The 20,179-nt window shown below is 46.0% G+C and overlaps 1 protein-coding gene across 1 annotated transcript in view; it reads right to left on the bottom strand.

Moving 5' to 3' along the window:
* SEC24A (SEC24 homolog A, COPII component) overlaps positions 1-20,179 on the bottom strand; it is a 595,056-nt gene that overhangs the window by 262,489 nt on the left and 312,388 nt on the right. The window contains exon 10 of the mRNA XM_085617984.1: positions 5,537-5,649. Within this exon, the coding sequence (XP_085474110.1) occupies positions 5,537-5,649 (113 nt within the window). The remainder of the gene's footprint in view (positions 1-5,536; positions 5,650-20,179) is intronic.

The following is a 20,179-nucleotide window of genomic DNA, read 5'->3' as shown; positions in this document are numbered from 1 at the left end:
GATTGAGTTGACTGGGATCTGGATGTCTTGTGTCTCCATGGCTCTGTGTGAGAAGATTGGGTGTAAGACGTAGTTTCTGGTGCGGAACTACTGAGAGTTCCAATAGGGTTGTGAACCAAGGCTGATGTGCCCAAGTGGGAGCAACTAGGATTAGTTTCAGGGATGCTTGTTTGAGTTTCTGAACCCCTAATGGAATGTGTGGGAGAGGCGGAAAAGCGTAAGCAAATATCCCTGACCAATTCATCCATAGTGCATTGCCTATGGACAATGGGTGTGGATACCTGGACGCGAAGTTTGGGCACTTAGCGTTTTGGTATGTGGCAAACAGGTCTATGTGAGGGACTCACCAATGTTGAAAGTATGGAAGGAGGACCTGAAGGTGGAGTTTCCATTCGTGTATTTGCTGTCTCTGTCTGCTGAGATCTGCAATCTGGTTGTTGACTCCTGGGAGGTGTTCTGCTAGGAGATACAGTTTGTTGTGAATGGCCCACCTCCAGATGTCTTGGGTTAAGTGGGACAGTTGGATGTATGTAATACATGGCTGTCATGTTGTCTGAAGGAATTAAGACAACTTTGCCCTCTAGGTGAATCTGAAATGCCTGGAGTGTTAGAAATATTGCAAGCAGCTGTAGGTGATTGCTGTGGAGCAACTTCTCTTGTTGGCTCCACAAGCCTTGCACTGTGTGCTGTTGTAGATGAGCTCCCCAGCCAGTGAGGGACACGTCCGCTGTCAGTACTATCTGTGGAACCGGGTCTATGAACGGCCATCCTTTTGATAAATTTTGTGTGTTCCACCACTGCAGAGAGCGATGAGTACAGCCGTTTTCCAACACTAGATCGGCCAATAGACCTTGTGACTGGTTCCACTGACTGGCTAAGCATTCTTGAAGTGGACGCATGTGCAGTCTGGCATGGGGGAACGATCATGATGCAGGATGATATTATTCCCAGTAGCTGCATGTAAGTTCGAGCTGGAATCCAATGGTTGGATTGGAAGCGGGGAACTAAAGCCTGAATATTTTGAATTCTGGTTGAACTGGGAAAAGCTAGAGTTTTTTGGAGTATCTATTGTGGCTCCTAGATGTGACTTTGGCACACGGATTGTGAACCCTAGTTGATGCAAGAACCGAATTGTGGTGAAGGTGTGCTGCAGACATTGTTGGTACGTGTTGGCTTTGATAAGCCAGTCGTTTAAGTACAGGAAGACATGAATGCTTTGTCTCCTTCGGTGAGCAGCTACTACCACCAGACACTTTGTTAAGACTCTGGGGGCGGTGGTGACGGCGAATGGGGGTAACCTGAACTGATAGTGTTGACCTGCTACCATAAACCTGAGGAATTTGCAATGAGCAGCAGGGTGGACTGGTATATGAAAGTAGGTGTCTTTTAGATCTAGAGTAGATAGAAAATCACATTTGTGTAGCAGAGGAGGTACTTGTTGAAGTGTCACCATGTGAAAATGGTCTGACTGAATGTACCGGTTGAGTTCTCGGAGATCTAAAATTGGCCTGAGAGAACCATCTTTTTGGGGGATTAGGAAATAAAAAGACTACACGCCCGACCTGTGATGTTGGGGCGGCACATGCTCTATAGCCCTTTTTAGAAGTAGAGACTGAACCTCTTGTTTGAGGCGGTGTAGATGGTCTGGTGATAGTTTTTGGGGCTTTGGTGGAATATTTGGAGACGTGTTGATGAATTCCAATTGTCTGTTATTGATTGCGTCATACCCCCCCTCCCAGCTGGCATGAACCCTGTCATCTTGCTGCGATCCGGGTGCTTTTTCCATTTCCCTCCTCCTCATGTCCTCCGGGACGTTACGCTTCCGCATTAGCGGCGAACCACAAATCCCATGAGCCTCTGCAAGGGGCACGCTGCCGGCGCGGAAAGGGTCATAAGCATATCCGCTTCCCCGCAGCACTGCAGATTATTCTGGGAGTTCCTGGAAGGAGTTCGGACTCTCGTGTGCCGACTTAGGATTGTTCTTTGTGGGGTTCCGGTAAGGGTGTTGTGGCACCACCATTTCTAACTTGGGGCTCAGTTTACCGGACGAGCATGGACGTAGCTACGCCGCAGGAGGAACTTTCATACGTGACAGTTTCCACACTAATTACACACCACGGTATCCCTCCCTGTTGGTGAGACATAAATGTATTGTCTCGTGCAGGTGGCAGGGATACCAGCATTTCTTGGTGCTATTACTTTTGCACGTTGTCTTTTCATGTGCCTGGGCCAGGGAGAGGGTCTACCAAGCACACTTGTAACTCAATCTTCTCTTTTATAGGCACTAGGGCGGGATTACGAATGCTTGCCGCAAAGGTGCTTTATCCTCAGTTCCATGTTCTATGTTTGTATTGTCTTTGTTGTGATTTGGAAGTGTACCTATACAGAGCATGAAGGTTCTAGATTTGACTACCTCAGTGTTTTTCTTCATTTTCTCAGGTGAAGAATCTACCAGTGGGCAAAATAGATGTTCCTTATCGAATGGGGTATCCAAAATGGAAAATGAACCTCAGGTTTAAAACCATATATACGGAGCCAGGCAGGCCTTCTTAGAAGGGCACTAGTGTTTATAGCTCTAGCAGCGGTGTCTGCAGCATCTAGAGTGCATTTTATTTGATTGTTAGCAATAAGTTGCCCTTCATGAACCAGATCTTGTGCTTTTGATTTGTGTTCTGGGGGTAAATATTGTATTTGTTCCATTTCATCCCAGTGCGTGCAGTCGTATCGCGCTAACAGTGCCTGAGTGTTTGAGACACACCAGAAATTGGCTGCTTGAGAAGTTACTCTTTTCCCCAGAAGCGTCAATGAGTTTGGATTCCTTATCAGGAGGTGGAGCCTCTCCTGTTGTCTGGGAGTTGGCTATTTTTCTTGCATTGGACACAACCAGGGAGTCTAGTGGCAATTGCCCCCTTATATATACTGGGTCCAATGGTGCTGGCTTGTACTTTTTGTCCACTCTAGGGGTAAGAATATGAGCTCTGACTGGGTCATTAAAAATGTCATCTACAAGCTTGACCATCCCTTTAAGCATGGGTAGTGTATGTGATGAACTCGGTGTTGGACTCAGGGTTTCAAAGAGGAAATCCTCTTCTAATTACTCCTTATGTAGCTTCACCCCATGGTAGTTGGCAGCTCTACCTAATAACTCAATGTAGCCTACATCATCATCTGGTGTAGAGGGTTTGGTAGGGTGCAGGTCGGGATCATTGCCCGTGGGCGAATTGGTGTTATAATCGTCACATGGTTCTTGTAATGGCTGATCATCATCCCTATCCTGATCATCATCCCCATCATCCTGGTTGTCAGGTGTATGTGGTGGTGAATGTTCAGGCAAAATTGATTGAAGAGGAGGGGAAGGTGGTGATGAAGGAAGAATCGGTGGAGGAGGAGGGGAAGGGTTAGTTCCAACAGATCTCTTCTTTAAAGGGATGTGATATTCTTCTTCTGCATCAGCCCTTCTTTTTAGAGTCACTTTAGTAGTGATATGGCCAGTTTGTGGATGCATATACAAAATCTTTTGTTTCGGATCCGGTTTTCAATCGGGGCATCGAAACAGGGCTTTATAGTTTTCTGCATTTCGGTCTGTTTCGGCGCCGGAGTCGAAACCGCTGATGTCTTCGGTTCTGCCGATTTTTTCGGGGCCGAAGGGTGTGGGTGGGCGTTGGACTTGTGTTTTGACCCCGAAGGTCTGGGCTCCGAACTCGGTTTGGAGGAAGTACTTTCGGAGCCGGAAGGCTTTTTGGTAGGCTTTAGTGCCGAGCCAGAGGGAGAGGTGTCAGAAGCGTAATCTCGGTACCGACCGAGGCCCGAGGACATGGGTTGGACCGGAACCTTCTTTCTAATTGGCATTGTCTCTTGGGATGAGGGGGGAGCTGTACTCATGGTACGTTGACCATGTGGGATGTCCTCCTCTTGGTTGGAGTCTATTTCGGAGATGGTGACCGGCTCCTGCTTATCCTTGGTTCCCATGGCCTTGTCGGCCTCTTAGTCGGATTGCTGACCAAAGATGTCCGGAATGGAGCTTGTGTGCTGGCTCTGCATGTCGCGACGTCGAGCCGGACAGTCGCAGAGTATCTTCTTGGAGCGGAAAGCCTGGTACGCGTCGCAGTCTTGTTCTCTGTGTTTGGGGGACAAACACAGATTACACACTTCGTGTGAGTCAGTGCGCGGGTATTTCGCGTGGCACCTTGGGCAGAATTTGAAGAGAGTTCGTTCCATCGACTGCAGGTCGACCCGAAGTAGGTAGGCCCGACGGGCTTCCACAAACTTTCCATTTGAAAGATTATTTTAAGTAATTACAATGCGCGGTAAAAGGTGAGACACGATCAAAACAATACCATTGAGGGTAAGCATCTTGCGCGCCGAGGGGAACCGAAGGAACTGTGTCAAACCAGAGTGCAATGATATACATCCGAACCCGATGGCAGAAAAAAACAATCCAAGAAGGGAGTCGATGCCCATGCGCACTATCACCGAAAGGAGGAGTCACCTACCTTGTGACTGTAAAGACTTCTTCGAAGAAAAACAAAGTGCAAACATCCAGACCCAACACTAGATGGCGATCTATGCACAGCATATGATCTACAGCTCATATGCCTCGAACATAATATTTTTTCATATAGCTTTCTATATCAATGTTTTCAGTTTCTGTACTTTAAAACAGGTGTCACGGTTACCCTTTAATGGAACAAAATGTATTGACCTTGCAAGGTTGAAAGCCTGTTCTGGCACTTTGATTCACACTTGTGCTCTCCTGGTCACAAAAGATATCAGCAGCAAGTGCATAACACACCAAAAAATTATGTACGTCCAAGAGATAGTTTTACATAATGCAAAGCCCATTCACACATACAACCTAATGCATCCTGAACACAGGGGGCAACAAAGTTGTTCAAGAAAACCTTCATCTGCAATGCCGCCAGGTAAACAGGCAGTGCCAGACTGATCTGTACTGGTTTTAACTACAAGACCTACATCAATAAAAACATTGTTTTTGCATTTTGGCCTGTAACTGAAGTTTTTCTTCTGAAATTCGGTCACCATCACACCTTGTGTCTTCTACATAATGATCCGCCCAAAGCTGGGCCATTATGTAACCACAGAACTGTGTTTATGGCAGAATGGAATAGCATAATAATCAGGGAGGATTTAGTTGTAGGGAATTTCCACATGAACATGATGGAAAAGCAGGTTCAGCAAAGACAAAATCTTAATGAAAACAGGCTTATCTAGTGCTCGCCTCCCAAAAGTCTACAACTATTCAGAAGAGAGTAAAAAACAGGGGTTTCAATTTTTCCTATGCAACTTAAAAGTTATACTCCATTTGCATCTACATTATGGCTCAGCATGAAAGCCAATCCTGCTTCCTCACATTTTTGACAGGTCCATGCAAACACATAGTAGGACGTGGGGAAATTTTAAGCCAATTACAATATAAAATAAATAAAATATCACCAGAAGCAAAAGAACACAACCAAGAAAAACTAGAATGGCAAGGATAAAGATATGAGCATTGCCAAACCAAGTCCATACTTACAATTCTAGATTGTCCAGCAAAGTTTTGCAAGCTGTAGTCAAGTATCCGGTTTCCACTGCATTGTGAGAAACGTCAAAAATAAAGAGGTACACTGGAGGCTGGGGAGGACGCAACTGAAAGAATAAACAGAAAATAACTTCATAGCTGTCTGAGAGTTAGACAGTGATTGATTAATGAAAGGGTTCAGCATTTTGAAGTCAGAACTATGTAGGATTTTAATAAGGTATTGTAGGAAGCTGGCTCTTTATAGGATATACCACTAAGTGGTTATATCGAGCAGAGAGTCCAGAGATACCCCCAGAAGTGTACATGGTTCAATGCAAATACAAAGTGCTTTATTTGTGGTAGTATGGTGGAGCAGCCTTCGGACTAACACAGAGGAGAGAATAAGTCATTTGTTATGCACACAGTGATCAGTAAATGGCACATGACTCAAAAAGAAGATCCACACCAATTTCATAAAAACAAGCTTCTTTCAAGATTTAAGACCAAGAAATACTTAAGTACGTTTTTCATAAGAAATACTTTATACTTTAAAAAGAGGACAGTGCAATTTCCAGTCCAGCAATGTTAACCTATGGGAGGAAAAGAAGAATGCAGCTTTTCAGGTAAGTAAGTATATAACTAACAGTCTTGGTTTTCAGGATGAAGAATCGGCACCAGGAAAGGTTCAGGTAAGTAGCAAGCCTGCACCTCAAGCGGCACAGAGGCGGCTGGGTGCAGGGTTCAAATTTGGAATCTTGTGCCAATGCTATCCAATGGAGAAAGGGGGTAATCGAAGAGATGCCGCTCACAGGTAACATGGTTTGATAGCCCAGTCTCTGGGGGTTAAGGTAAGCACAGGGGGCCAGAAGGCTGAACCAAACTTACACCCTCAGTGGCACAGGGGCAGCTGGGTGCAGAGTAGCAACACAGCGTTGGGCGCCCAATGAAAACCAATGGGGGAGATCAGTCTTGAAGAAAGGCTGCAGGCTCAGACCAGGAGGCGGGATGAAGAAAACCCACAGCTGCCCAGGTAAACCGAGATGCTAGGGGACGTAGGGACACAGTAGGTCGCACTCACCAAGGCCCAGGGGCTTCGGGTGCAGTGGTATCCTTATTCATCAGAAAAATCTTACTGGGCAGGTCATGGTCAGCTGGGAGTTTTCAAGTTGAGGTTTCACTGTTAGTCAGGGGAGAGGTCTTTGTTCTTTAACATTGGTTTCTTCTGGACAGGTCCGCTGTCCACAGGAGATCTTGGCCTTTGTCGAAGGCAGGCAGTCCTCCCAAGGCTTTGGACGTCGCTGGGCTGCAGGACAGGTCGTCTTTTGGGGCAGGATTGGCGAGGGCTGCAGGATAGGTCGTCTTTTGGGGCAGGATTGGCGAGGGCTGCAGGATAGGTCGTCTTTTGGTGCAGGATTGGCGAGAGCTGCAAATTGGGAGGGCTGGGGTCAAGTCAGTTGGTGTCTGTAGTCTTCTCTGCTGGTGCGATGCTGTAGTGTCCGGCTCTTGTTAGGTCATCGGGAATCTGATTTCAGGGACTGGGGGTGCGCCCTAAATACTAGATTTAGGGGTGTTACAGGAGAGTTACAGGTAGGGGATCAGTGGGTCTCTCACTTTGGGTGTCTACACACACTATTATCCTACCTTCCTGTGCCTTAGCCCTGATTAGGTAAGTCCCACCATCTTCAAGATGGTGGGCACTGTAAAATGTGCTTCAATTCACCTCCAGCACCCAAGGGGGGGAATTGGCGAAGGAGGGGGCACACTTCCTGTTCTCATTTCGGTTTTCCCACCAAAAGTGGAGGTTTGAACCAGGGGCTGCCACCTGCTGCTAGCAGCAGAGGCTATGGTCACATTACAAAAGCAGCAAGGCCTTTGAAGCTTCCCTCTCGAGCACTGTGCTCATCCCGAGGGAGGACGTGTGACATCTCAACCCAGGATGGGCTTTGTATCTAGCCTCCGAGAGCAGGAGCTCGCGACCAAGGGGTCCAGAAACATGTCTGGTGGTGGCAGGCTGCCTAAAGCCAGTCAGAGACCATACAAGGGTTGGTAGGTTGTCAGGTGGCACCTCTGAGGTGCCCTCTGGGTACATGGTTCAATAAACCCCACAGTGGTAGCAATGAGGGTTGAGAGGAGTTGTTTGGTAGCAAACATTCCTGAGTTCAGTAAAGCCATCATGGTGCTGTGGAAATCGAGTTGGCAATTACAATATTAAGAATAGACAAGTATTGTAGGGGCATATCTATTCATGCGGAGATGCCCACACTGGAGATATAGTGCACCCTGCCTTGGGGCTTGTAAGGCCTGCTAGAGCGGTAACTTACCTATCTATACCTTAGGCAGTGCTGCTTGGCATACCACACAGGCAGTGTGCCATATCACCTATCGTTTTTCTCTGCACCAAGGCATGCAGGCTGCAGTGGCAGTTTGCATGGGCTTGGTGAGGGGTCACAAGGGGACCCTAATCAGTCCCAATGCCCTAGATACCATGGTACAATTTACTAGGGACTTACAGGGGGTCTGAAGTTGCCAACTTTGGTACAGTTTTTAGGGAAAAAGCTCTGGCACATGGGACCTGGTTGGCAGGGACCCTATGCATTTTCAATCGAAACCCCATCTTTTTCCAGGCAAAAACTAGGAGGCTAACCTAGTCAAAAGAGGCACTTTCTCACAGGTATGAATTCATGAGTGGTATGGATGACCAGCAGTATTTACCATCCACCAGTTAGATGTAACACAATGTGTTTGCACACTGCAAGTTTCATGCAGTATGAGGCCAGAACATGTGTTGGAAGGTTGCCGAACACGAACATGACAGTGTTGAATTTACTTTACAGGCGCACACACTGCGCTTTATGGGAAATATAATACACCATGAACATTTAACAAAATCTATATAGGTTGTAAAATAATTCTGTAATCTAAAAACACACCATCCAATGCAAAAATAGTTTTGACGCTTGATTAGCTAGATATTTGCATGATGCATACTATTTCCACTTAACATTCTGCTCAGAAATGTTGCCTTGTTTAATATTTTGAGGTCTACCAGGGCATGTCAGTAAGAAGACTCTACTAATACTTAAATTGGTGCTCCACGATGTAGTCTGCATTAGCACCATCTTTGTAATGTAATTTTTGACATGGTCGAATACTGTAGGCTTTACAACCTCATTGGTAGCCTGGTTGATTACATGCTAACTAGTCACACTGCAAAAGTGTTGATGCAGGTAAGACATCTGTTTTTTTTGCACCATGCATACATTACAGACTTCCATTTTGTGCCTAAACAGGGTAGCAGGAATTGAGATTTGTCCAAAAACAGTATATTTCCAAAAAGACCACTGTCACAGCTTTGAACCTTACTGAGTCTCTCCACCTTTAGCACAACTTTTCACTTCCACTGGCTGGCCTTTTGACAGAGGTGCTTGAGGCATGGAAGCACAGAGAACATGTCCGAGGGGTGGGGGAGCCCCCGGTTCACCCACAAGTAGTCAAGAGTCCCCCAATGGTGGCCTAGGAGGCCAACAACGGAGCTCACCTGGGTAGATTCAGAGCTGAGAATTGAAGGGATGTGCACTGGGCCCACCCTCCGTATGAGACTAATAACAATTCAGTTTAGACATGGGTCATCCCCACCCCCTCCACAGAAACAGATGTACCCCATAGGAATCTCTATGCAAAGACTGGATAACTTCGGGAACTAGATGCTACAGTAGATCCCGTCTTTCCCACTGACATGCTCACCTATGACCTTGACGACCTGCTGGGTCACATATTACACAGCAGATTTTCACGTTCTCGCTAGCTACCTAATCCCACAGGTCGTTCTTTTTCTTTCCTTTTTGGAGTTATTGTTTGTTGTTCCGTTGTCCCTGTTTTTTCCTTTTGCTCTTATTTTTGTGTTATTATCTCACTTGAGAAGTACTGCTTATATATATGTGAAAAAAGTCGGCGACTAGAAGTACCCCACGACTCCCAGCACACGACACACATTAGTGCAATTCTTATAATTACCAGGTAGTTGAATAACCGTGTGATACCATGGGTTATCATTAGCCTTTTCCTTCTTTTCGGCACAGTTATGGCAAACGATAAAGCTCTTTAAAACAGAGGTGACGACATGACGTTAGAGCCCCATAAGCACAACTGTTAGGTTGGATATGAGACATCCCCTATTACTAATCTGTAATCTTATGCACGATGTATTGCCACCCGACATAACGCTACTGCTGGATGTATGTTTCCGTTTCATTTAAATCCTTTGATTTATGATGTGTTATTCATGCCTGTACTAAAGTGTTAATACTTTAAAAACAATACAATATATACATAAATAAATAACTGTTTTCACTTCTGTAAATAGTTAAGAGTGAACACTGCACAATTAATCTTGGCATATACATCTGGGTTAAAGGGATGCCCTTGATGGCCATTAATGAGGGTAAGAAATAATCCCCATTAATCCTTTTAGCTTCTAGTAGTACATTAATTCCTTTTAATCATCAAATGTAGGCGACTGTCTTTCAACATTAGCATCAGCGTGTTAAAAGATGACTGAAAATTAAATTGTTTAAGACTACTATGAAACAAATGTACAGCTTCATTTTAAAACATTTTTCTGGATTTATTAAAGTGAAACTGTATGAACGTTTCCTTTCGCTATCATAGGTAGGTCAATGACTTCCCAGATTTAAGCACCATCGCCAGGAAATAAATATTAAAAGGAGCATATTATCTCAGTATGTATTATTCTATTGTAAGTACAATAAGATGCATTCATCCTATGTATTCAGTTCCATTCATCAAGGAGTCTTGTTTATCTGTACTCAAATCCACTTTATTGAAGTCATTTTTATAAGCGTACAGTAGCCCAGCCAACACATTTTGTCCAACAGGACTTCATCAGGGCTGTAAAATTCAAACAATATACCAATAATTGTGTGTGTGGGTGTATATATATATATATATATATATATATATATATATATATATATATATATATATATATATGCACTTAAACACCTCTCAGCACTTCCTTTGCGGCGAACTGACAGAAACGGACCACCAGGACAAGTTAGTGGCAAAATTTTCTTCTTTTATTTTCAATTCCTCAATTATAAATAATCAAAATTGTTTAAAAGATATATAGTCACCATTAAATCACAACATTAATCAACCCATGAATCAAGACTCACTACCAATATACATTCTAAAAAGAGCAAATGACCAAAAGGTTCATTTCTTTATTGAAAATTATTAATAGTGAAATCATATAATTGCTAGCAACAATCAAATAGCAACCGGTTTCTCATTGGCATTTTTTTGGGATAAATCCGATATCTCAATAATGCTGTGAATCATCTATTGATATCTAAGCCAAAGCTGGGCTATACAAGTATTGTTCGGCTTCTGTACCAAACAAGTATTCTTATAATCTCAAATTCGACAAAAAGACGTGAGCTCCTTCAGGTACTCATTGGCTTTTGCGGACTGGTTGGCATACCGGCCGGAAACATTTACTTTTGATTTGGGTGCACAGAGTAACAAGAATCAGCTATTGGTTTAAAATAACAGAACAGGAAATGAATGATCGCTCGGACGCGTTGGTCTTCTTCCTTAACAAATGTATGATATCGTCATCAGTATAGGACGATTTTCAGCAGGAAATACACAGTGTTACCAGTTTTTGTTAACCGCGTAGTGATTGGTTCAAGACTAGTTTAAAATGCATGGAATACGCGGCGTACACTTACACAGATCATTTGCAAGGCATTCAGAATTTTGGCATTGCTGAGGTCAGTGAGTACATGCCGGAGCTCACATGTTTTTGTCGAGATTATAAGAATACTCGTTTGTACAGAAGCCGAACGATACTTATATAACCCAGCTTTGGCTTGGATATCAATGGATGATTCACAGAATTATTGAGGTAATTTGATTAAGAAAATGTATTCAATAGTTAGACTCACGGGATGAAGATTTCCTTTTTGGAAATATGGTGTAGGGGGAATATATTTTTTCTTGATAATAGAATTAAAACATTTCGGATTGTTCCTATTTTTGACTACAGCTTTCAAATATGTAGATTATGATCTTCGTGCTGAATTATAACTTAATCAATTTCGTTATTTGGAATAATTAAATCTAGGAATAGTTTTGATCTTTGGAAATTGGCTGATGAACGGTCTTCTCCAGTTGGATCCATTTAAATTTCTGCGGGTTCTTAGTGATTGCTGCTTTATGCAGGACATCTCTTCTCACCATGAATGTTTCTATGCATATTTTACATACTGTGAAGGGTGGAGCAAATTTGGTGATTTCTGTGTTCACTCTGCTTTGCAGATTACACCTAATGGTATTAGACCTTTAATACTTACTGAAACTGAACCTGCTCGGGATTCTATTGCACTACAAATCCTTTTTTTCAACTTCTTGAAGACTCATTGATTGGAGATTTAATTTCAAGTGAGTGGCTGTTTTAATTTATTGGCCAGAACTTAATATGTTCTGTGTAAATATCTGATAATTGGATTTATCCAAAAAAAGAAGACAATGAGAAACCGGTTGAGATTTGATTGTTGCTAGCAATTATATGATTGCACTATTAATAATTTTCAATAAGGAAATTAACTTGTTGGTCTTTTGCTCTTTTTAGAATGTATATAGGTAGAGAGTCTTGAGTCATGGGTTGATTAATGTTGTGATTTAATGGTGACTTTATATCTTGTAAACAATTTTGATTATGTATATAGGCTTATTGGTATAGTCTGTGAATTTTACAGCCCTGATGAAGTCCTGTTGGATGAAACGCGTTAGCTGGGCTGCTGTACGCTTATAAAAATGACTTCAATAAAGTGGATCTCGATACAGATGAACAAGACTCCTTGATGAAAGGAACTGAATACACTGGATGAATGCATCTTATTGTACTTGCAATAGAATATTACATAGTGAAATAATATGTTCCTTTTCATGTTTACTTATTAGATGTTTGTATCATTAGTGACTTCCAAGCAGTGGAGTCAAGAAAAGTAGAGCATTGGAGATCAATACATGGATTAGAAACAAACTTGTGCAACGTCAGATGGCTTACACTGCTAACATTTAATATTTGGCGATCTCCAGTAATTACACCTCTGATATCGATTTTGCTATGAAACATCAAAAGGCGGACTAGTAAGCATAGTTAGCAATATAATCATATCACACATCAGGAACAACTGGTGGTCTACTATTCATTGCAAAACTCATGCAAATAAAAACTTATGAACAATCATTACCCGCAAACCACTATTGTGGGTACGTGTGTGCGGTCTTGGAATATTCCATTTTGATTTGTAGCAAAGAGAATAGTAAGTGTAGCTCCTATTTTTGCAGGACACCATGGATTTTGCAACCCAATTGATCTGCCCCATATTTTCTAGGGCTGAGTAAAAAAAAAACACTGATGCAATGGTGATAACAATTCAAAGGCCCAGTGTGAAATGTACTGGGATAATTTTGAAGAACTTTGCTTCCCACCCAAATTTAAGAAGCAAAATACTGAGGTGGTATTATCCTTTAATATTGGTACATCTTTGTTGTGTATGATTGTTTGAAACACTTGAGTGCTAAGGCCACAGGTCCCTGCTACAACATAGTGAAGTGTAGTTCAAACTAATGTCAATCATCTGACTTGTACAGACTCAACACCAGCACCATTTCCTGATAAAGTCATGCCTGATGGTGCAACAACTTTGCGTTCTTGTTTGAGAGTGCCTGTCACTTAAAAAAAATCCAAATATTACACCAATTCAAGGTCTTTCTACTGTTGTAGTTAGAAACATTAAATCTAAAAATGCAGAAGGTTGGGACCATTGTACATGCAGTGGTCTTACATGCAAACTTTCATATATTAGCAAGAGAATGCATGATACCATCTTCCCCAGCAATTTCATAAATTCCTTCACGGTAAGAAACCGATATCTGCTAAAGGGGATGTTGGGCTTTGGAAGGACTTCATGCCCTTCCATAAAAAAAGGAATTACTGATGTTAATTTGTGTTAGACCTGGCATCATTGGCATGAGTCTCTCCTCCATTTTTTTCTGTTTGCCTCCTCTGTTTACGATGTTTTTGCTGGATTATTGCTTTGGGCACTGTGCCACTGCTGATCAGTGCCACAGTGCAAGTGCTCCCTATGTTAAATTGTTACATTGATTGGTGTTACCATGATTGGCTTGGTTGACTTACTGTTCAGACCCTAGTCTAGTGCACTGCGTGTGCCAAGGGCGTGTAAGTTAACTGCTGCTGGTGGGCTTGCAGCACTGGTTGTGCCACCCACAGAAGCAGCGTGTAAAATGTGTCTCAGGCCTGCCACCGCAGCGCCTGCGTGCAGTCCCTGACTGCCATGTCGACTTGGTAAGGAAACCTACTTACCAGTCTCTAAACCTTCACTTTGCCACATTTCAGACACCTCTATGGTAGGCCCTAGGGCAGGGTGCATTGTTGGTAAAAGGTAGGTCATGCCCTGATGTGTGTGGCATGACCTAATAGTGAATTACAGCCATTTTCGTTTTTCACTATTGAAGGGCTACCTGCCTCCAATAGGCCAGACTGGGCAGACGGATTATTAACTCCATTATAATCTATCTGACTCAGGGAGCATGGTAGCAAGTCGAGTTTAGTATCCCTGAACTCAGGATTTAATAACACACCCTTTAGGATGGATGGTTTTTAAATTCTATGTTTGAAAATAGCACTTTCAGAAAGTGGCTATTTTCTTGTCCAACTATCTACCGGTCTCTGCTGGTTTGGTGTGTGTGTCAGGGGCTGGGTGGCTCCAGAGGTCTGAGTGAGTCAGTGTGGGGTGAATGGGGCGTTTACACGTAGAGTGAGGGAAGAGTAGCCTGCCCTGCCTGACACAATACTGGCTCCGCCTCCTGCTGGGCGACTGATAGCCCTGCTCCTGCCAGTAACAATACTGGCTCCGCCTCCTGCTGGGCGGCTGAGGACTCTGCCCTGCTCAGTGAATAGGCCAGGTGCCTCTGCCTGGCAACACCCACAACAAACCTGAGATGGTGGGAATCTCCCTGCTTGGACAAAGGGAACAAAGGGAAAAAGGGGTATAAGAGACGGACCCCTGAACCAAGAACTCAGATCACTTCTGACAAGGAAACCTGTACCAAGGACAAGAAGCCTGCTGATCTAAGGACTTGCCTCCCCTTTCTGCCAGAGTGCTGTTTTGCTGTGGAGGAACCTGAAAGCTGCTTCTTTATTTTTGCCAAGGAACAAGGAGAGAGGAACTGGGTGTGTACTCTCTGAACACTTGCTAGGAAATCTCCAAGGACTGGAAGAGTGCCAGTCTCCTGTTGAAGTCACAGGGCCAAAGGACTTCACCATCTACTGAATTGCTGAATTGCTGGAAAGTGTTGTTTCCAGTACACAAGGGGAAAATCTGCAGTCTCGACGCCAGCAGCAACGCCAGTGAGCAGTGGGTATCGGCCCCGGCTCCAAGTGACCCCGTCTCGACGCCGGTATCAACGCCAGTGAGGAGTGAGTATCGGCTCCACCTCCAAGCGACCCCGTCCCGACGCCGCTGCTGATCGCATCGACTCGACGCCCTTCTCGACGCCGTGAGCGCTGCTCCGGCCCGACATCCCTCGACACCGCTGCGGATTGACCCGACTCCGAGGCACGATCGACGCCGACCTCGACGCCGACATCTCGACGCCGTGGATCATCGTTTTCTTCGTTTCTCAAGGTACTGTACTTGTGGGGTCTGTTGCGACTCCAGGCTCGACGTAGCGCTCCTCGTGGTCGACGCCGAACCTTGGGAATCTTGTAGACTCGACGTCGTGTGACTCCCGTGGGGGTTACATTGTTGCCAAAGAACTGTGCTCAGAAGAATACTTTGCTAAAGAACTATTTGCCAAGAAGAAACCTTACTTGAACTATTATTTTTCCTTCCAAAGAGTATTTATTAAGACTGTGGTATATTTTTGTCGTTATTTGGTCTTGTGCTAAACCTTATATAAAGATCCTATTTTTATAATAACTTCGGTGTCGTGTCCATCTGTAGTGTATTCACTTTATTACTGTATGTGGTCATAAATGCTTAACACACTGCCTCTGAGATAAGCCTGTCTGCTCTGCCAAGCTACCAAGGGGGTAGCAGGGGTTATCTGAGTGTGTAATCCCCTTGCCCTGACTAGAGTTGGTTGGTCCCTATTTGTCAGAAGTGTATACCTCTGCCAACTAGAGACCGCCGGTTCTAACATTGGTGGTCAGCGGTGAGGATTTGAACTTTGCATGTATGACTCATGTGCAGTGATTAGTGTACGCTACATAGTGAAAGCAGACCATAACGCAGCCACAGTCTGTTTGGTAGGATTGCCTATTTTTGTTCTCCGCTTTCCTGGAGCTAATTTTCTTAAACACTGCCAGTTTTGACCATGGAGAATGCCGGAGCTGCTACACCTGTGGAGAATGTTGTGGGGGAATTCGATAAGGAGAAGATAGATTCCTACACGCTAAAAGATCTAAAAGGTTTTTGCAAGCAGTTTAAAGTTCCTACCACAGGTGTCTCAAAGAAAGAGGGCTTCCTCAAAGCGCTGAAGGCCTGGTTAGAGGCCAGAAATCCCTCTGATCCGGTGGTGGTACCGGAAGAGGAAGAAGAAGAGGAAGAGGAAGAGCCCACAGGTGGGCCAGTGTCATCTCCAGGCAGTAGTGCGTCCTCTAGGAGCCTTTCCCCCGAAGAATTAGAAGACAGGGAGAAGGAGAGGGGGTACAAGTTAGAAATGGCGAAACTTAAATTAGGAGGGCAGTTGGAATTAGAGAATGCGAGAAGCAAGAGAGAAGCTGAAATGGAGAGCAAAAGATTAGATTTTGAGAGAGAGAAATTAGCGTTTGAACGTGAGAAGATGGTGAGGGAGATGGAGCTTAAAACTAAGAGTTTAGAGTTGAATCCCTCTGGTGGCAGCACTCCATCCGTGCCTGCAGAAAGTAGGTTTTATTTTCCTAAGGATGTGATCAAAGATTACAGTAAGAATGAAGATATTAGCCAATGGTTTAAAGCGTATGAGTTAGCATTGTTGGCCCACCGGGTCCCTGAGAAGGATTGGGGAACGGGGTTGTGGAGCCGCTTTACAAACGAGGGGAGAGATACCTTGTTGAGCCTTCCTGCTGAGGATAGGATGTCTTATACTCATATGAAAGATGCTTTAATGCTGAGATATGGCTTAACCCCAGAAAAGTACAGACAAACCTTTAGAGAATGTAAGAAGTTGCCTGGTACTACGTGGGTTGAATATGTGTCTTTTTTCTGCAGAACCATGGATGGTTGGATAAAGGGTAGCAAGGTTGATAGTTATGATGCTCTTTATGATTTGTTTGCTTGGGAGCACTTGTCTAATAACTGTTTTCCAGAGCTACGCCAGCACCTTGTTGACAGCAAGCTATCTAACCCTAGAAAACTTGCTGAGGAGGCGGACCGCTGGGTCAGTACCAGGGTCCACAAGGGTCCAGTGGGAGACTCAGCCAAGGGTGGGCAGGGTCCCCAGCAGAAGAGTGGGGGGGACAGGGGTAAACAGAGGGAGTTTCAGAAAGGGCCCCAAAGTAGTCCCCAAGGGAACCAAGGGAAGGGTTCCCAGCCTCCCCCTGTAAAGAAACCAGAGGCCCCGACAGGTAAACCTGTTCACAGGGGCCCCATGACCTGCTATGCCTGTAAGCAGGTGGGACACCGTTATTATGATCCCCAGTGTCCCATGAAGGATTCAAATGCACCGCCGCGTGCACCCCCTCGTCAGGTAGCGAGTGTAGCCCTGGGAGGGGAGGAGATGGGTGCCCCCGGTGGGTGGGGTCCCGCAGAAATGTCCCTGGTCTCTTTAGGAGACGTGGAAATGGTCCCTCCAACCCCTCTGCCTAGTAACACTAAGAAATATAGGCAGTGGGTGACCATTAATGGCCATAGGGTGGAAGCTCTCAGAGACACCGGAGCGAGTGTGACAGCTGTCAAGTGTCACTTGGTGTCCAGAGAGCAGGTGATCCCTCATGCATTCTACCCCGTTGTAGCTGCTGACAACTCACAGAGTAAGTGTGAGGTAGCTCAAGTTCCTTTTGAGTGGGGGGGGGGTCTCAGGTACTCTTCAGGTTGCTGTGAGGCCCGCCATGCCTGTTGATTGTCTCTTGGGCAATGATTTGGAGGACTCCCCTTGGGCTAAGGTGGAGAGAAAAGCGCATCTGGAAATGTTGGGTCTGCCTGAGTGGGTGTGTGCGACCACCCGGTCCATGTCAGTCAGTAAGGGTGTTGATGGGGGCCCGGAGCCTGAAAGTATGGCCCAGGTCCCAACCGTGAAGAGAAGAGGCAGGGGGCGCGGGAAACCGTCCCCCATCGTCCCCACGGTCCAGGAGGGAGCAGACCCTGAGGGGGATGCCCTGGAACCGACAGGAGAACAAGTGGCCGAACTGGGAGACCTGCCCGAGCTGACCCATTGGCAGCAGGATGGTGGTCCCTCCAGGGAGGAATTTTGTGCTGAACAGAAAGTGTGCCCTTCTCTTGTGGGTATGAGGCAGCAGGCCTCAGCCCAAACGACAGGTGATCAGTCAGGATCACATTGGGTCTACTGGGAGAACGACCTCCTGTATAGCGAGCCTAAGGCTGCTGAACCTGGGTCAGCCCGTGTGCTGGTGGTACCCCAGCGCTTCAGAGCCTTCCTACTGGGGTTGGCTCATGACGTTCCGTTAGCTGGACATCTGGGGCAGGACAAGACCTATGACAGGCTTGTCACCCATTTTTATTGGCCTCAGATGAGAAGGGATTCAGATATCCATTGTAGGACATGTCAAACTTGCCAGGCAAGTGGGAAAAGTGGGCGGAAGCAGAAGGCTCCCCTCCAACCTTTTCCCGTCGTCAGTACCCCCTTTGAGCGAGTGGGAATTGACATTGTGGGGCCACTGGACCCCAAGACAGCCATGGGCAACAGGTTTATCCTGGTCTTGGTGGACCATGCCACCCGGTACCCGGAAGCCATCCCTCTCCGAACAGTGACGGCCCCCGTGGTGGGACGGGCACTGATGGGGGTTTTCTCCCGCATGGGGTTCCCCCGAGAGGTGGTGTCAGACCGGGGCACCAACTTCATTTCGAATTATATGAAGTCTCTGTGGAAGGAGTGTGGGGTAACCTACAAGTTTACCACTCCTTACCACCCTCAAGGTAATGGGCTGGTTGAGAGATTCAACCGGACCCTAAAAGGCATGATCATGGGTCTTGAAGAACCAATGAGGCGTAAATGGGACGTCCTCTTGCCATGCCTGCTGTTTGCTTACCGTGAGGTGCCACAGAAGTCTCTAGGGTTCAGCCCCTTTGAGCTTTTGTATGGTCACCCGGTAAGAGGACCTTTGAGTCTGGTCAAAGAAGGCTGGGAGCAATCTCCCAGGAAACCTCCCCAGGATGTATATAGTTACATGCTGGCCTTTAGGAACCAGACTCGGCGCTTCAGAGATCTTGCTCAGGCAAATCTGGAGGCCAGCCAGGAAGAGATGAAGCGGTGGTACGATCAGAATGCCACTCTGGTTGAGCTTCAACCTGGTCAGAAAGTTTGGGTCATGGCCCCTGTGGAACCTTGTGCGCTCAAGGACAGGTGGACTGGACCGTTTGAGGTTGTGGAGAAGAAGAGCGATGTCACCTACTTGGTGGACTTGAAATCTCCCAGGAACCCCTTAAGGGTCCTGCATGTCAACCGGTTAAAGCCCCACTTAGAAAGGTCCGAAGTGGGCATGCTCCTTGCCACAGATGCTGGGATGGAGGAGGAGAGTGAGCCTCTTCCTGACCTCCTGTGTGCCAAAGAAAAAGATGGGTCAGTGGATGGTGTTGTCCTCTCTGACACACTGACCCCTGAGCAGCAGCAAGATTGTCGCCATCTGTTGGTACAATTCCCTGATCTGTTCTCCTTAATCCCTGGTGTCACTCAGTGGTGTGTCCATGATGTGGACACCGGGGACAGCACTCCTGTGAGGCACAAGGCCTACAGGGTGACTGACAAGGTCAGAGCATACATCAAGGAGGAGGTCTCCAAGATGTTTGCCTTAGGGGTGGTTGAGTCCTCTAGCAGTCCTTGGGCCAGCCCAGTGGTCTTGGTCCCAAAGGCTGCAGCGCCTGGTGCTTCACCAGAACTTCGGTTCTGTGTGGATTACCGAGGACTCAATTCGGTCACCAAGACTGACGCGCACCCCATCCCCAGAGCTGATGAGCTCATCGATCGGTTGGGGGCTGCCCGGTACCTTAGTACGTTTGATCTAACGTCTGGGTACTGGCAGATCGCCTTGACTGATGGGGCAAAAGAGAGGTCTGCATTCTCCACACCAGATGGGCACTACCAGTTCCGGGTGATGCCCTTTGGGATGAAGAATGCCCCTGCCACATTCCAGAGGTTGGTTAACCAGGTATTGGCCGGGCTGGAAGATTTCAGCGCCGCCTACCTGGACGATATAGCAGTGTTCAGCGCCAGCTGGGAGGAACACTTGCGCCACCTCCAGGAAGTGTTGTTGGCCCTGCGCAGAGCAGGCCTCACAATCAAGGCTAGTAAGTGCCAGATTGGGCAGGGTTCAGTGGTGTACTTGGGGCACCAAGTAGGGAGCGGCAAGGTGGCCCCCCTGCAACCCAAGATAGATACCATCCTGGC

The sequence above is a fragment of the Triturus cristatus genome, chromosome 7 (assembly GCF_964204655.1).
Source record: "Triturus cristatus chromosome 7, aTriCri1.1, whole genome shotgun sequence".
Taxonomy (NCBI): domain Eukaryota; kingdom Metazoa; phylum Chordata; class Amphibia; order Caudata; family Salamandridae; genus Triturus; species Triturus cristatus.
Note: the sequence above shows the minus strand (reverse complement) of the source record. Positions and strands in the feature narration are given on the sequence as shown.